At 46.4% G+C, this 18,241-nt stretch overlaps 1 protein-coding gene across 1 annotated transcript in view; it reads right to left on the minus strand.

Moving 5' to 3' along the window:
- OGFOD1 (2-oxoglutarate and iron dependent oxygenase domain containing 1) overlaps positions 1 to 18,241 on the minus strand; it is a 236,901-nt gene that overhangs the window by 54,681 nt on the left and 163,979 nt on the right. The window contains exons 10-11 of the mRNA XM_069215834.1: positions 12,523 to 12,803; positions 12,019 to 12,147 (exon numbers count right to left, since the gene is read on the minus strand). Coding sequence (XP_069071935.1) covers positions 12,019 to 12,147; positions 12,523 to 12,803 — 410 coding nt within the window. The remainder of the gene's footprint in view (positions 1 to 12,018; positions 12,148 to 12,522; positions 12,804 to 18,241) is intronic.

Genomic DNA, 18,241 nt, shown 5'->3' on the forward strand with positions numbered 1-18,241 from the left:
TGTTCCATGTTGAGATTTTGGGACCAATTCTATTGCCTCTTAGTAGTAGCGATTGTACTTCTTGTTGTAACAGAACGTTGTGCTCTGGGGACAGCCTGTGATAATGAGGACGAATGTTTGGAGGGGTAGAAATCGATTCTAGGCAATAACCATTGCGTATAATTGAAAGTACCTATTGGTCTGTTGTGATATTTTGCCATTGGGAGTGGAACTGCTGCAGTCTGCCCCCCACAGGAAACGTTTTGGTCTGTGGTATGCTTAGGAAGTCACTGTTTTGATGGAATAGTGACACTTTTGGAGACCTGGAATTTGCCTCTGGCTCTGAAGTGTTGGCCTCTATAAGAGCCTCTAAATGCTCCTCTTTGGTATTGTTGTTGGCCTTGTTTAGGTTGGGAGGGGGAAACATCTGTAGATTGGGGCTTGAAGCCTCCTCTAAACTGTTGTTTAGAAAAGAAGCCTCTATAAGGTGTTGTGTGTAGGGCTCCGATTGCTTTTGCAGTGTCTGTATCTTTCCTGAGTTTCTCAATTGTTGTGTCAACCTTCGGACCAAACAGATGTTTTTTGTCGAATGGAATGTTAAGTACTGCTAGTTGTATTTCTGGCTTGAAACCAGAAGATCTTAACCATGCATGTCTATGTATGGTTATAGCAGTATTTACGCTCCTAGCTGCTGTATTTGCAGCATCAAGAGCAGACCTTATCTGTTTGTTGCTTTTTGCCTGACCTTCTTGCACAATTTCTTGAGCCCTTTTTTGATGTTCTTTTGACAGGTGTTGTAATAATTCCTGCATTTCGTACCAGTGTGCCCTATCATATCTTGCTAGCAAGGGTTGTGAATTGGCAATGTGCTATTGGTTAGCTGCTTGTGTCGCTACCCTCTTGCCAGTAGCATCAAACTTCATGCTTTCTTTGTCAGGGGGAGGGGTATCCCCTGACGACTGGCTATTAGCCCTTTTTCTGGCAGCACTGACAACAACAGAGTCTTGAGGTACCTGATGCTTGATGTAAGCAGGATCTGTAGGTGCATGCTTCATTTTTTTGTCTACACATGGTGTTAAAATCCTAGCCTTAACAGGTTCCTAAAATATTTCGTCTGCATGCCTGATCATGCCAGGCAGCATTGGTAGGCACTGGTAGTGTGAATACGTGGAGGACAGTGTATTGAAAAGGAAATCCTCTTTTAATGGCTCACTATGCATAAGTACCCCATGATAAGCAGCTGCCCTAGAAATGACCTGTGTGTAAGCAGTTGTATCCTCTGGTGGCAAAGGTTTTGAAGGATAAAGGTCTGGGTCATTTGTTGGTATGGGATCTGGATCATACAGGGAGTGCAGAATTATTAGGCAAATGAGTATTTTGACCACATCATCCTCTTTATGCATGTTGTCTTACTCCAAGCTGTATAGGCTCGAAAGCCTACTACCAATTAAGCATATTAGGTGATGTGCATCTCTGTAATGAGAAGGGGTGTGGTCTAATGACATCAACACCCTATATCAGGTGTGCATAATTATTAGGCAACTTCCTTTCCTTTGGCAAAATGGGTCAAAAGAAGGACTTGACAGGCTCAGAAAAGTCAAAAATAGTGAGATATCTTGCAGAGGGATGCAGCACTCTTAAAATTGCAAAGCTTCTGAAGCGTGATCATCGAACAATCAAGCGTTTCATTCAAAATAGTCAACAGGGTCGCAAGAAGCGTGTGGAAAAACCAAGGCGCAAAATAACTGCCCATGAACTGAGAAAAGTCAAGCGTGCAGCTGCCACGATGCCACTTGCCACCAGTTTGGCCATATTTCAGAGCTGCAACATCACTGGAGTGCCCAAAAGCACAAGGTGTGCAATACTCAGAGACATGGCCAAGGTAAGAAAGGCTGAAAGACGACCACCACTGAACAAGACACACAAGCTGAAACGTCAAGACTGGGCCAAGAAATATCTCAAGACTGATTTTTCTAAGGTTTTATGGACTGCTGAAATGAGAGTGAGTCTTGATGGGCCAGATGGATGGGCCCGTGCCTGGATTGGTAAAGGGCAGAGAGCTCCAGTCCGACTCAGACGCCAGCAAGGTGGAGGTGGAGTACTGGTTTGGGCTGGTATCATCAAAGATGAGCTTGTGGGGCCTTTTCGGGTTGAGGATGGAGTCAAGCTCAACTCCCAGTCCTACTGCCAGTTCCTGGAAGACACCTTCTTCAAGCAGTGGTACAGGAAGAAGTCTGCATCCTTCAAGAAAAACATGATTTTCATGCAGGACAATGCTCCATCACACGCGTCCAAGTACTCCACAGCGTGGCTGGCAAGAAAGGGCATAAAAGAAGGAAATCTAATGACATGGCCTCCTTGTTTACCTGATCTGAACCCCATTGAGAACCTGTGGTCCATCATCAAATGTGAGATTTACAAGGAGGGAAAACAGTACACCTCTCTGAACAGTGTCTGGGAGGCTGTGGTTGCTGCTGCACGCAATGTTGATGGTGAACAGATCAAAACACTGACAGAATCCATGGATGGCAGGCTTTTGAGTGTCCTTGCAAAGAAAGGTGGCTATATTGGTCACTGATTTGTTTTTGTTTTGTTTTTGAATGTCAGAAATGTATATTTGTGAATGTTGAGATGTTATATTGGTTTCACTGGTAATGATAAATAATTGAAATGGGTATATATATTTTTTTGTTAAGTTGCCTAATAATTATGCACAGTGATAGTCACCTGCACACACAGATATCCCCCTAACATAGCTAAAACTAAAAACAAACTAAAAACTACTTCCAAAAATATTCAGTTTTGATATTAATTAGTTTTTTGGGTTCATTGAGAACATGGTTGTTGTTCAATAATAAAATTAATCCTCAAAAATACAACTTGCCTAATAATTCTGCACTCCCTGTACAGATCCCAAGGATCAAATGTATCACCATGGGAATAAGTGTGGGAGTGAGTCAGTGAAGGCAACGGTGGTGGGCTAACAGGTGGTGGTGAAAAAGAAAGTTGTGGCAAATGTGGTGGAGAATTTTGCAAGGGTAATGGCTTCTCCTTCCTTTTAAAAATCTTTGCTGGTGGTGGAGCAGTATTAAGATGTTCTTGAAATGCCAACTTTCTTTTTGTTTGTGGAGGAGGTGCAGCAATGATCCTCCCAGTCTCTTTGTAGATATGAATCCTTGATTGTCTTTTGTCCATGATTTCAAGTACAGCCTGAATGTCAGAATCTTACGAAATATATTCTGTTTTTGGTGATTTAGAGGACTGTTCTTCGAAGGTCTTTGAGCTCTGCTATAAAAGGTTCAAAAGTCCTTCTTCCTCTGTATACAAATATTTTTTCGGCTCTGACGCTGACAATTTTTTCAGTCCCGAAAGTACAGCCTGTTGTTTCGGCTCCGAAGCCGGTAGTCTTTTTCGACTCTGAAGAGTGTGGACGCCTACTCGGCTTGGATGTGGAGCTTTTGGTGGATTTGCTCAACTCCGGCATCGAAACTGGTGTGGCCTTTTTCAGCGCCTAACTCGGAGGTCGGTTGCCGATAATTTTCCTTTGGTTGGAACCAGGGCTCTCTGGCAGTGGTACACCGAAGGCCTTAGATGGTCTTTTGGTAGTGGACGTAGGGGCAGTTGTACTAACATGCTTAGCCACGGTCAGCTGTTGGCTATCTTCCTCCAAGTCTTCTCCAGAGTCGGTGTCTTGAATGGAAACTGCTGTCTGTGCCTGTTCTTCCTCTATGGTGTCGACGTACTCTTTATTTTTCTATGCCATCTCCAAGCTTCTGGCTCTCCGGTCACGCAGCGTTTTTTTTCGACTGGAACGATCTACAGGCTTCACAGTCCTCTTCTCGATGGTCGGGAGACAGACAGAGATTGCATTCCACGTGTTGATCTGTATACGGAAATTTCACGTGGCATCGAGGACAGAATCGGAATGGAGTCCGATCCATCAGGCTTCGGCGTGGTAGGCCTAAACAGGCCAAAGTTGGGCACGTGTGCCCAAAAGGGTGTTTTCTGTTTTTCAACTGTACTATCGGCTCGACTATAGATGGAAACACGATCGAAACAATACCAACGGTCAAATAGAGTTATATAAAGTTTCTGAATCGAAAATCTCGGAGCGAGAGGAAACACGTCCAAACCCAACAGCGGAAAGAAAACAATCTAACAAAGGAGTCGATGCCCATGCGCATTATGACTGAGAGGAGGAGTCACTCGATCCCGTCACTTGAAAAAAAGATAGATGGCGGAAGCTATGCATAGCATGTGTATCTGCAGCTACACATGCCATCGAATATATATACTCACACACACACACACAGAAATATTCTACATTTAAGACTATCAGTGAGGACCCGGTGATGCAGAAAGTGGCCTTTCCCATCAAGGATGCACCAGCATCTCACATAATTTCTGAATTTGCATAGGGCTAGCTTCAAGCTGCATTGGAAAATGACTTCTAATACTGCGTCACTTCGATTCACAAGTCCTCAAGCCTGACAGTATGGACCTTTAACTGAGACTTCTGCAGTTCCATCCCTTCATGTTCTGATAGTGAATCCGAAAAGAAGTAGGGAGAAACAAGGAAAATCTTGTATACCGACAGTATCAGTGACTACAAACCTTTAACGTTAACTGAAGTTAGTTCAGATTTAATGCCCAGCACTGTGCACTGATTGCATAGAATAAACTACTTTTCTCTATAAAAAAAAGCATTCCATTTAATCTAATTCTGCAAAAAGTGCTGTCAAACATATAATCTCGCATGTTATCATGGGTAATTAAGAAGAGGCAAAAGTAGCAATGGCCATAGGATTTACCAAATACAAGCAGTGCCCAATAAAAATATTGGCAGCCCTCTCTTGGATTACATTCATCAGTAACCACAAGAAGAAGTATTCATTAACTAGAGCTCAATCACTCACCAAGATTCAATAGGTGATGTTTTGCCAAACTTCCTTACCTTCGTCATAGTGAGATTTATCTGTAGTTCATTGTGACAACTTGAGGGAATAATTGTTGGATATGGATTGTGGCTCAAGATATTGTGTCAATGGTTTAGAAATGCAGAGATGGGTATAAGAGACAAACTAGTTACTTCATCTAATTCCTTAGCAAAGTTTTCTATAAATATGTTGAATAACAAACTTACTTTACCCACTGGGATTGGTTCAGTGTAAACATTTTTGTTTTCCTTACCCAACTCTAGGGGTATACCAAATGGATTACACACAATGAAGCAAGTAGAATTCTCATCTTGGAGAGTCTGGTCCAGAGGAAGGACCTGTAATTGTGTCATAGGCCACATCTATGTTTATAAACCAATAACATAATGGGATGGATTTCTTTAAAAATAATAACGACTTCTGCACTTTGACATGGCTAAAACCCAAGGAATTGGATACAGCTGAATGTATACAGCGAAAACTTGTTTGAGCATGTGGTAGATTTTGGTCTTTAGCCTAGTCTTGAAGTTTAAATATTATGAGTTTAGTCAAGATTTAGTCAAGATCTTACTCTAGGACTCCTGCCCATTAAACAGTAATTAGCTGATGAAGTGTTATTACCCTTTTTGTTGACTGTAATTATACAGGTTGGGTATCCCACAGGTCATTCATGAGTAAGAAGTAGATCGCAGGTTGCGTAGAAGAGGCTGGCAATTAAGACTATTTTCTCTCTCGTTTAAGAATAAGCAACCACTGGGTGTCAAGGCCCAGGAGCAGATGGGCTAATTGCCGAAGTCTATAAAATGTATAGAAAGCTTCTGGCACCACAACTCGCCACCATGTGCACAGAAGCAATCATATATAGTATATTATTGCAGTCAATGCATTGAGCTTTCATAGTGGCTCTCTTTAAGCCCAGGAAAGCTGCAATACAATGTCAATCACATAGACTACTGTATCATTGCAAACAGACTCCTACAATTGATGGGGGACATTGACCTACCACATGAAGCTGGGATGAAAAGGGTCTTTCCACAGCCACTAATTTAAGTACCTGTTTTGCTTTGTTGTATTAGTTAAATAACCATATGGCAGCTATAACTGCAGTATTAGATGCTGAGAAGGCCTTTTATTCAGTATATGTTGGATCTGACTGCCCTGTTACCGGCTACAGTGAGAGTTAAGTAGTATACATCAGCCCCACTAAAAGTACAGAGGGTAACAGGTCAGGGCTAAACTCTCTTCCCTTACTATTTGTTACAGCCATGGAGCCACTTGCATTCTAGTAGTGAGAGAAACCCATTTCAAAAGGAATGGCTCTTACTCTTAACGTATTCAGATAACATTATGCTTTTTGTTAGAAACACTATCTCCTAATGTAAGGAGGGTGGTAAGGTTTGAGGTCATGTCAGAAAGGTTTCCTCTCACATGTGCTACTTTAAGGCCAGATCTGGAGTAGCCTCTGCCCTGACAAGAAGATGGTGTACAACATCTTGGCATAATGATCTCAAGAGACCGAGACTGTAATAAAAACAAACTATGACCAGTCATTGAACGTATCCCATAACATCGAGATCAGGACTGAAGTCTGCTTTCCAAAGCTGGTAGGACCTCACTTATAAAGATACATTTACTGCTCAAATTCATCTGTTTCTTCACTAACATCCAAATCCCACTTAATAGAAGTTTTTTGGGATGCTTAACTATTTATTTGCCTGGTGTGGGGGAACCCACAGGCCAGTATAGGCTAGGAAACAAACCCTCATAAGACCTTATAAATCAGGATGGATTAGAGGTCCTCGATCTTGAGTAACGGTACCTGGTAGTACAGGGCTACCACATATGATACTGGTATGTTCCTGGTCTGGGCACCCCTTGCTTGATCCTCCAGAGGGAGCAGGTGCACCTGGGCACTATGTATGCAGCTGCCGAATAGTATGCAGAACAGGGAGATATCCACTGTAGCTGGCACATTCTGGATGTGGCAGACAATAAGCGATAGAGATGGGTTAAAAATGGCTTACTCAGCCCTGATCTCACTTCACTACAACCTGGTTCTGCCTCAGAACCTGGAGACAACAGTTCCTGCTTCCCTGGGCCTGCTGGGTCTTAATCAAATGGGTGACCTATACAACGAAGGATCTTCTAATCAACAGAATACACAAAGAAGATGAATGTACTACTTCAAAAAGTCTAAAATAAACTGTTCAATAGAACCAGTGGAATTTATATCACTGACAGATCATACATTTACCAGCCCTCTGGCACAGGGTCTGTAACTCCGCAGTCATCTCCAGTAGACAAAGGTGTCCGCCACTGCTATACATACCGGGAAGGTTTGGGAAGACGATCCAGGCATGGTTTCGGATGACAAAACCTGGCAGTTCTGCTGCTCACAAACTGCCAGGGTGTCAATGAATTACAGACACAAACTGTTACATTTGAATTACCTTTGACCTGCTTCTGCAGGCAGGTCGCACCCCGCTCCGCGCCACCTCCACTCCGTTCTTTTCTCTCCTATTTTCCCCGCCGCTGCGTCCCCTGCGACCCCTCCCGCCTCCCCCCTCCTCCTCCTCACCGTCTTTTCCTCAGAGCTTTTTCCCGCTGCTGCGTCCCCTGCAGCCCCTTCCGCCTCCCCCTCCTCATCGTCTTTACCTGAGAGCTTTTTCCCGCCGCTGCGTCCCCTGCGTCCCCTCCCGCCTCCCCCCTCCTCCTCCTCACTGTCTTTTCCTCAGAGCTGTTTCCCGCCGCTGCGTCCCCTGCGGCCCCTCCCGCCTCCCCCCCCTCCTCCTCCTCGTCTTTTCCTCAGAGCTTTTTCCCGCTTTTTCCTTTTATGGCAGCCGCGGTGCGGTAACAGGGAGCAACCTTTGACCCTGCTTCTGCAGGCAGGTCGCTCCCCGCTCCGCCTTCCACGTCACCTCCACTCCGTTCTTTTCTCTCCTTTTTTCCCCGCCGCTGGGTCCCCTGCGGCCCCTCTCGTCTCCCCCCTCCTCCTCCTCACTGTCTTTTCCTCAGAGATTTTTCCCGCTGCTGCGTCCCCTGCGGCCCCTCCCACCTCCCCCCTCCTCCTCCTCACCGTCTTTTCCTCAGGGCTTTTTCCCCACCGCTGCGTCCCCTGCGGCCCCCGCACCCCCTCCTCCTCCTCCTCCTCACCGTCTTTTCCTCAGAGCTTTTTCCCGCTGCTGCGTCCCCTGCAGCCCCTTCCGCCTCCCCCCTCCTCATCGTCTTTACCTGAGAGCTTTTTCCCGCCGCTGCGTCCCCTGCGTCCCCTCCCCCCTCCTCCTCCTCACTGTCTTTTCCTCAGAGCTGTTTCCCGCCGCTGCGTCCCCTGCGGCCCCTCCCGCCTCCCCCCTCCTCCTCCCCCTTGTCTTTTCCTCAGAGCTTTTTCCCGCTTTTTCCTTTTATGGCAGCCGCGGTGCGGTAACGGAGCAACCTTTGACCCTGCTTCTGCAGGCAGGTCGCTCCCCGCTCCGCCTTCCACGTCACCTCCACTCTGTTCTTTTCTCTCCTTTTTTCCCCGCCGCTGCGTCCCCTGCGGCCCCTCTCGTCTCCCCCCTCCTCCTCCTCACCGCCTTTTCCTCAGAGCTTTTTCCCGCTGCTCCGTCCCATGCGGCCCCTCCTGCCTCCCGCCTCCTCCTCCTCACCGTCTTTTCCTCAGAGCTTTTTCCCGCCGCTGCGTCCCCTGCAGCCCCACCCCCGCAGCCTTCCCATTCGACAAGCCCTCCCTCCTCCCAGCTGCCACTCCCACCCTCCCCTCCTTTTATGGCAGCCGCGGTGCGGTAACAGGGAGCAACCTTTGACCCTGCTTCTGCAGGCAGGTCGCTCCCGCTCCGCCTTCCGCGCCACCTCCACTCCGTTCTTTTCTCTCCTTTTTTCCTCGCCGCTGCGTCCCCTGCGGCCCCTCCCGCCTCCCCCCTCCTCCTGCCCGTCTTTTCCTCAGAGCTTTTTCCCGCCGCTGCGTCCCCTGCGGCCCCTCCCCTCCTCCTCACCGTCTTTTCCTCAGAGCTTTTTCCCGCCTCTGCGTCCCCTGCAGCCCCACCCCCCAGCCTTCCCATTCGACAAGCCCTCCCTCCTCCCAGCTGCCACTCCCACCCTCCCCTCCTTTTATGGCAGCCGCAGCACGGTAACAGGGAGCAACCTTTGACCCTGATTCTGCAGGCAGGTCGCTCCCCGCTCCGCGTCACCTCCACTCCGTTCTTTTTTCCCCGCTGCTGCGTCCCCTGCGGCCCCTCCCGCCTCCCCCCTCCTCCTCCTCACCGTCTTTTCCTCAGAGCTTTTTCCCGCCGCTGCGGCCCCTCCCGCCTCCCCCCTCCTCACCGTCTTTTCCTCAGAGCTTTTTCCCGCTGCTGCGTCCCCTGCGGCCCCAGCCTTCCCATTCGACAAGCCCTCCCTCTCCCAGCTGCCACTCCCACCCTCCCCTCCTTTATGGCAGGCTGGGCACGGCCGCGCCAAAGGCAAGCCCGTCTGTGCCCGTCCGCACCTGGACCGCGCCCTGCGCCAGAACCCCTGCCCCCGGCAACAGCCACCCCGTCAGCATTCGCTATAACGCCGACACCCTCGGCGCACTCAACACCAGCAGAGACACCACCTGCTTCCACGCACTCCAGCCAACCACACGGCACTCAAGGATGCTACACGCAAACACCACCAACTCATCAGGCTAGCAAAAAGATCCTCCTTCAAAACCCGCCTAGAAAACAACACGCACGACTGCAAAGAACTTTTCAGCATCGTAAAAGAACTCTCCAACCCACACGCCACCGTCAACGACATCACCCCCTCCCAAGAACTATGCGACGCCCTAGCAACCGCCTTCCACCGAAAAATCACGGACATCCACAACAGCTTCAACTCCCCTCACACTCTGGACGCTCCTACCCCACCGACCACGAACTCCACCCGCTCCAGCCAACTGACCTCCTGGACCAGCATCAGCGACGACGAAACCCGCAAGACCATGAACTCCATCCACTCCGGATCACCATCAGACCCCTGCCCACACCACATCTTTAACAAAGCAGACACAGCCATCGCACCACACCTACGGAAAGCCATCAACATCTCCTTCGAAACTGAAAGATTCCCGGAAAGCTGGAAACACGTGCTCAAAGCCAGACGCTCTCTTACATTTAGCATGGAGTTCTCATTTTCAGGTGGGTGGCTGCAGCTTCACTGACTGCTCGGGTGCCTGGGCCCTTGCGAGGACACAGAAGGTGTTCAAAGTGGAGGTGCAATGGGAGGTCACTGCTGGACTGGCTTGGGCATGGGATTATACCGAGATGCAGGGTCTTGGTAACTCGGCCAATGGACCGCAAGGGGCAACTGAGAAGCAAAACTTGATGCCATAGATGACCTGTGGAGTGTTTACTGGAATGCGGTACGACCTTGAGTCTCCTGGGGAGACTCCTGGGTAGAGGTGGGGAGGCATCACTGGTGTTACAAATGAAAAGACATGAGTGAAGTTGGAAGCTGGAGCAAATAGGCATGCAGTTTGAGGTGTTCCTCCACTGAAGGACTTATTCGGCACCAAAACTGGGTAGTCTTGTGAAAAAAAAGATCCAAAGGAGACAGAAGAAACTCTCCCCTCCTTCTGACCCCCTCGGTCTTGCTAGCTTGACACAGGTTAACTCGGGCCTCTTCAATTTACTGCATGCCTTAAGAGCCACCATGAAGGAGATGGCACTCAAGTCATTATGATCATGTTTCAATTCAGGATACAAGAAACTCAATGTTAGGTGAAGAAACTTAAGGGAAGGTGTAAGTCCATGGACCTGCAGCTACCAGCCCACAAATCTGAAAATCAACAAAAATCTTACAGGGACTGTGTGGTGACAGCCATGACTACACTGGAGTCCAAAGTCAAAGACTTAGAAACATTAATAGATCACACAGGGAGAGAATACTGGTTGTTACCCAGACCTTGCTTGGTGATGATATTAAATCCCTACTGTAGTCATTTTTCAGTACCATGATTTTCGGTGTTTCATCTGCAGTTCAACTGAAGATTCAAAAAGTAACTCCTAGAGGGAGGGGAACTATTGTAGTGGATTTGGGCTCCAGCACAGAGAGAGCATTGATTAAGGCAGCATGAAGCCCGAAGGCTTACAACGGGAGTACCACAGGACCCACATTTTTCCTAAATTTCTCACAAGCAAAATAGTTAAGGAGACCAGATCTGCAGATTCCTAAGAAGAAAATGATTGCACTGCGCTTTATGCCTCACTCTGGCATCCAGCGATGTTACGAGTAGTGATGACCTGTTTGGTGAGTTTGTTCACACAAACAGAAGCAGCCAGGGACTTCCTTGTATCAATGCGAGACAGAATGCAAGATACAAGTACTCCCCTGGGCCCAGTGCAGACTATGCAGTTAAACTGGGGCAGTATGCGCTGTCCACATTCTCGACTGGTGGCGGTGATAGTTAAGTGTGATACTGAGCATTTGTTAAGAGGGGTGTGTATGTGACCTTTTTTTAAGCATTTATTTTGTTTACTGTCAAACAGTTTCGGGGTCTATAGCAAAATGTATTACAAGCCCTACACCATCTTGTCAGTCTCTTTCAGTTCTTCAAAAGGAAGGTGAGAGGGAGAGACAGTTATTGCCTTTAGCAGCTGCTTCATCAAAAGCTCTCGCAGCAAAGCTGAAAAGAGGTACCTTCTTTTAACATCAATGCCTGTATCGCGGTTTCATTGCCATTTGCCTGTTGTCTTAGGGTAGGTGCATCAATAAAGAGGATTTAATTCTAAAATGGTTTTATCAAAAAAACATACAAACCGTGAAGTTTACCGAAACATATGGCCTCACTTTTGCGATATTATGAGAACACTTAAAGTCATATTTCGTAGTGCAAGATATTTAAAAAGAAAGACTGAAGTATCTCTGCCATTGAATAAGTTTGTGCCATGACAAAGGTCTTCATGCAGAGTCAAGGACCATTTTATATGGAATGTGTTGTTTTCTCCTGACAAACGCTGTAGCATGATCCAACCAAAAAACAAGTAAATCTCACTTTCACATGACTGCAACAAAACAGAAACCAAGAGTAACGCAACAACTATATACAAGCATCAGTTCCATTCACTCACAAGCCTATTTTACCTACCTTCACAACCGAAGAAAAGAAGCAAATCCAATGCAAACTCGCAGTTGTCTGTGTCTGTATCATGGATTAAGGTGTAGTGGCCATTTCTCCAGTGCCTGAGCTCGCCTCTGCAAACAGGAACTCTTGCTTCTATACGATAAAAAATATTGTGAAGAAACAAGTGACTGAGCACTGCCCTACAAACATAACAGTGATGAATTATGCATGCAATTAATGTAGGTTCATGAGAACAAAAGTGTATTTTTACAAAATAAAGAGACAATTGACCAAGCTAGGTCTTCAGTATTTTCATAATAAATGCCACATATGCTCTCTTGAGCTTTTATTGTGCAAAGTACTTTGGTCTCAACCACTGCTATGCAAAACGTGAAGGAAAGGCTATGTTCCAGCAGATGAAGAGGTAAACAATTAGTCTTCCGCTGGAATTCCTATATCTAATGGCAGGTTACTGCATTTCAGCATCCTTTTCAAACTGATACTTGGCCATATAAAAAGATGACTTACTTTCTGCAGCTGTCTTTTGTTCTTCAGTTTTAGCTGTTAAACGTCCAGCATGATTTGCATCTGCATTGGAAGAGCTTGGCCCAGGTAAATCTTCCATCCTTCTCACCACAGCTGCCTCCTCATTGTCCTCAATCTCATCATCACTGTCGGAAGATGCCAGAAAATGAAGCTTTAGTCCAGTCAAGTTGGAAAGCAGTAAGAACATGGCCTCAGACTGGAGCAATTCCCAGCACTTCTTCAATATTTCAGGGAGTTTATCTTCTTCAGCTTGCTCATAACATCTGCAAAAAGCAAGCTTCACAATTAGAATTTAGGGGTAATAAAACGATACACCTAGAAGATTTAACAACAACAGAAATATAAAATAACAGTTTTATAATTAAAAAGAAAAGTAAACATAAAAGTACTCAGAAAAATTAATAGGACTAATGATTTCTCAAAAAATAGGAGGGAGCTGCAGATTGCTGTTTGTTAAGTTTGAAACACCCTTTTCCAAGCATATAAGCAGCTTTCTATAGCAGTCTCAGTTCTGCATCAGTCGAGATATTATTCTTTAACTGTTATGATTTTCGTCGGAAAAAAATGAGGTACAATATGTATTAATAAAACAATACTATAAAAAACGTAATGAAGGCCTTCGCGCAAAATGCAAGGATCACCAAGATAGTACATAACCACTATGACACCCCACAGATGATGGGACATCATCTATAGTCTGCAACTTGCTGGAGAAGCCGAGAGTCTACCTAGAGTCTAAAAACCTGCCTGTCAGGTAAGAAACAGAAGAAGAAAGCCTGGACCTGCAGGAGGAGAGACTGTTCAGGTGGAGAAGTCACCCTTTTCCCGGTATTGGGCAACACCCCATTGATGACTGCCATCAGGGAGCAACGCTGAGGTTGACCCGAATCGTGAGGGGTCCCCTGGTCTCATGGTGCAGTTACTGTGATGAGCTGTGTGAAGAAGGTATCCACTAAAATGCCATGCTGCTGTCTGTCAGATCCACTGCTGGGCCCCCAAAGGACTGGTGCTGCTAGAGGTGTTCACATGTGAGAAGCTGCAAAAATACAGAAAATGGGTACCTGGCCCAGTTTGCAGAACCACAGTAGGTCCTTCCCCAGGACACCAATGGCAAATGACCACCATGGTTGGGGTCTAGTTCCCCTTCTCTGGCTAAAAGTGCAAGGGTAAATGAGTTAGTGGGCTGAACTCTCTGCTGCTTAATTTCTAGCAACAAAAACAAAGTCCCTGAATCTAAAACCGAAACAAGAAAAGGTCCTACGGAGTGAAATCCCACTACAAACATTATTATCTTTGAACCCAAAAGGGCAAGAGATGGTTTAAAGGTTTTCAGGATCAGGACAACTTCAATGGGCCAAAAGAGCTAGACTCCACAGTGAGGGATGTGAAGACCAGCAACCTCTATGTTACCCTAGAAGGGGTATAATGGCACCCTGAAAGTACACATAGGCCCAAAGAATTACATGCAGGCTCACCAACTCTGAAGATCGGTGATTCTGCTGCTCCAGAATGCAGGTTGTGTCTATCTTTGATGTTCATTCTTACCTCTTTTGGCCAGCTTATTTGGGAACATCTCTTCGCTCCTGAGCAGTCTTGGTTCATTGAGACATCATCCATGCTGCTTACAGGTCTCCAAGCAGATGTCTCCTTGCAAGGACATTTTACCTCCTTCCACCGCAGGACAGTTTCTCTCTTTCTGCCTTACTTTTGAATACATCAACGATTAAAAAACCAAGGCTTGTCCGCAGCCTGTGTAGCACAGCTACAATCCAGCTGGAGTTTACCATCTGCCAATGTTCTGTTTGCTCACTGTTGCCCAGAGTCCTCTGAAAGCTCAAATTGTGAAAAAAAAAATCTTACTGAGGCTAGATGTTCAGTCTTTATAAAAAATCTGCAGGCACATGCAGAAAGGAAGAGCCAACCAAATTGCCTTTTTTTCCTAAGGCTTACTTTTTTTTTTTATCCTTGAGAAGTGCATCACTTCACTTAGTGTGCACTTTCAGTGGGCCTCTTGAATAAGGCCACACATCAGACCAATCAGAATTGGTTGTGGTGTGCATGTGAACTGTGGGTCACAAAAAGCCTACAAGAAGGTCCTTGTTGCTAGTTGTTAGCCATCATCACAGGAAGTGGGGAATGGGCTGAGCTTCATCACTGCAGTGGAACCTCCACTAATTTAAAAAAAAGGGACAGGAAACCCTCCATAAATGCACTGTCCCTGCTGGTGCTCTCTCTATTGCATCTTTCTGGAGAAGCATTTGTACCTGTTTCTCAAGGAGGTGGAACAGATCTCTGCTGAGGACTTGTCTGCTGGGTGGGATATTGGGAGGGATTGTGAGAAGCTCTAGACAGTAGCCAAGGCAAACCACAGCTAAAACCCACTGGTCTGTTGTGATTTCCTACCAGTGAGAGAGGAAATCTTGTATTCTCCCCAAACAGGTGATGTGAGATTAGAGAAGTGGAGTGAATCACTGCTTTGAGGTGGAAGCTTCTTTTCTAAAGGCAAGTCTACCCTTGCCCCCATCAGTAACCTAGTACACTCCCCTGGTATAAACTTTGCCCGCCTTCTGGTAGAGGTTTTGCTGATGTCTCCTGTAGGACTGCAGCTGGTCTGCCTTGGCTCCTCCAATGGACCTTTTGCTTGCGAAAGGAGCCATTTACAGCTATTGTTTGAACGGTGCACATGCACCTCACAATCTCCTTCCTTCCTTTTTTTTTTTTTTTTTTACGTTTAGCATCTTGCAGAAACAGAAATACTGAATATAACAGATGACATGCACAAATCCATAGACACTAACATATGTTGCCTGCTCATCCTCTTAGACCCATCTGCGGCCTTCTACACATCCGACCAGGAGCTACTTTTGAACTCTCTGCAACAACAAATCAGAGCAGATGGCACAGTTCTGAAGTGGTTCACTTAGTTTCTGCACAATACCTCCCTACTACTAAAAATAAACAACTCGATGTCTGATATTTCTTCCATCACCCAAGGTGTTTCCCAGGGTTCAGTACTCTCACTGACACTCTTCAACGTCTACACGGAGCCCCTCACTGCACTCAAACAAGCACACACTGCCTACCAGCTCTACATGGAAATATCCTCTCTGAACAAAATACACCAGCTTAACTCCACACTCATAAAAGTTCAGAACTGGCTATCACACAACCCCCGCAAACTCAACCAACAGAAGATGGAAATTCTTGGCTTTTCCAAATTTGGCAAATCACCAAAGACCCAAGAATGGCTAAATAACCTGGACGCCCTGAACTGCAAGCAGACTGTAGTGGACTCCACCAAATCACTAGGGATCACCTGGACTAAAGTTTGAACATGAACACACACATTAAGTCTACAGCGAAGGGCGCTTTCTATAACCTAAACCTCAACAAAATTAAGTTGTTCCTCCCTCCAAATGACCTAAAAATCGCCATGCAAGCAATGATTCTATCCAGTCTAGACTGTGGCAATGCCACCCTCACAGGCGCACCAAAAGAATACTCAAGTCCCCCTGAGAGCCACTCTAAGCTCAGCAGCAAGAATGGTAACCGGAGCAAAGAGATATGATCAGATCTCCCCCTCTCTGAAAAATCTAAAGTGGCTATCAATCAAAGCATGCTGCTGCTTCAAAACTGCTTGTCTCACTCACAAAGTTCTACACACTGGCAAACCAAACTTCCTTGCATCTAAACTCAGTAAAGCAGGCCAAACGAGAAAGTTGAGAAGTTCCAACACACTTCTTCTTATCCTCCCTAAAAAAATTTTTTAAAAAAATAAAAGCCCTCTCCTGCTCTTTCTCAGGCAATGCAACCAAAATCTGGAACTCTCTCTCCTGGTACGTATCACGACTAATCCCTCCTTTGTGAGCCTTAAAAGTCAATTAAACAAATTCCTCCTCAATGAGCACCTTAACATGCTGGATAATAAGTTCCAAAGCGTACTGGAAAGCTACCATGCTATACCCATATCTCTCCCAAGATCCTTACAATGTCTAATCCCTCGTCGCTACAATTGTACTGTATTGTTTCTTTTTGACTGATAATGATTGGACTCCTGACACTACAATCATGCAGTATTGCAAATGACTGTTATGGAATGACTTATGATTCTGGAAAGCACTCTGATACCCTTGGGTCTGCCAGCGCTTTATAAAACTCTTCAAAATAAATACCAGGACGCAGGAGGGACCTGCGTTGCATGTAAATAGTCTTGCTATAGGAGGGTTTCTATTTCTTCTCAATACTAGTTGTCACTAACTAGCTCTGACTACCTTCTTGAAGTTGTCCAGGGGAGACTTGAGCATGCCCTTAAGCATGGGTAAGAACTGCACTGAGCATTTGGACTCAACAAGGAAGTCCTCTTGTTCCTGAATGAAGTGCATGTTGGCCATCTGAATGACTTTATGGTAGGCTGCGGGATTGTCAGGCAGGGATGCCCTAACTGGGTAGTGGTCCAAGTTGGAATGTCTAGGGGAGTTGGACATTATAGTCTACCTAGGGGTCATCTGTGGGCCCTTGGTAATAATATCATAAGGATTGCCTGGGATAAGAACAGACATGGGGACCCCCTCAGGTGACTCTGATGGAGGAAGAGGAGGTGGTGCAAGTGAGTGTGGTGGAGGAGAACACGTTGGTGACAGAGGCAGTGGAGGACAGAAGAAAGGTACAGGGTTTGTGCCCTTATCACTATGTTTCTTCAGTGCCTGCTCAGCACCTCAGATTGCTCAGATCAGCCTGTCAACAAAACATTTTGTATCAATGGGATTTCGCTGCTGGCTGTGGTAGTGCCTCTGGCAAAAGCTTTGGGTGTAAGTGCAGATGTTTGACACCCTTATGACGGGTAGGGTTCACCGACCAGTAGGGGTCAATGTCCTAGGGTGAAGTCTTAGTCAACTCCAAAGCCTTCTCTCACTGCCACCCGGAGCCTGAAAGCGGCAGAGGCCCTGGAGGGGGCAATCTTTTGCACCCGTGCTTGGGGCTCTATGCCCATCTGCCGGGGAAGCAGAGCTATACCTCGGCCATGGACTTTTTATGTGACCTGGGATGGTGGCATGGATCTCAGAGCTGGGTGGCATGTATACAACCTGGGCATTGTCTTCATTTGAGAGCCGGCTCTACATCCTCCTCTTCCTTGTGCTTTGGTGCACGTGTAGGCACATTCCCTGGGCTGGGATGGGCTGTCGAGATTCCAGCTGGACAAGCCTCCTCACCCTTCTTTAGTGCCGAAGGGGTCTTCTTTGATGTTCAGGACTTCAGAGGATGTCTGGTGGTGCATACTGTGATCTGCCCAGCATCTTACCCTTTGGTGCTTTAGGGCCTTTTCAAGCAGAAGATGATGAAGGACTCACAGGAGACATTGTCCTGGTTGGTAGAGATACAGGGTGCAGAAGTCATGATGGCCTGACCACGGGTATTTCGAGTTGTACAGGGGCAATGTTAAAAAGGTGTCAGTTACATCACACCCTCCTGATCTGCATTCCCTCAATTCAAAGTCTGAAGGAGGACACCTGTTCCCCGAAGTGCATGGGGAGGCCCTGGTGCATTAAGTGTTGGTTATCAATGCTCCGAAAATATCCAGTAACAAAGCATGGCAAATTTTGTGAGGAGTGGAATAGTTTTCCCAAAAACCGTGTTGGAAACACAACTAACTCAGAGCGCTCTCTGTATACATTTGAACCATATGGCACACAAAAAAAAAAAC

Source organism: Pleurodeles waltl, chromosome 12 (genome assembly GCF_031143425.1).
Source record: "Pleurodeles waltl isolate 20211129_DDA chromosome 12, aPleWal1.hap1.20221129, whole genome shotgun sequence".
Lineage (NCBI taxonomy): Eukaryota > Metazoa > Chordata > Amphibia > Caudata > Salamandridae > Pleurodeles > Pleurodeles waltl.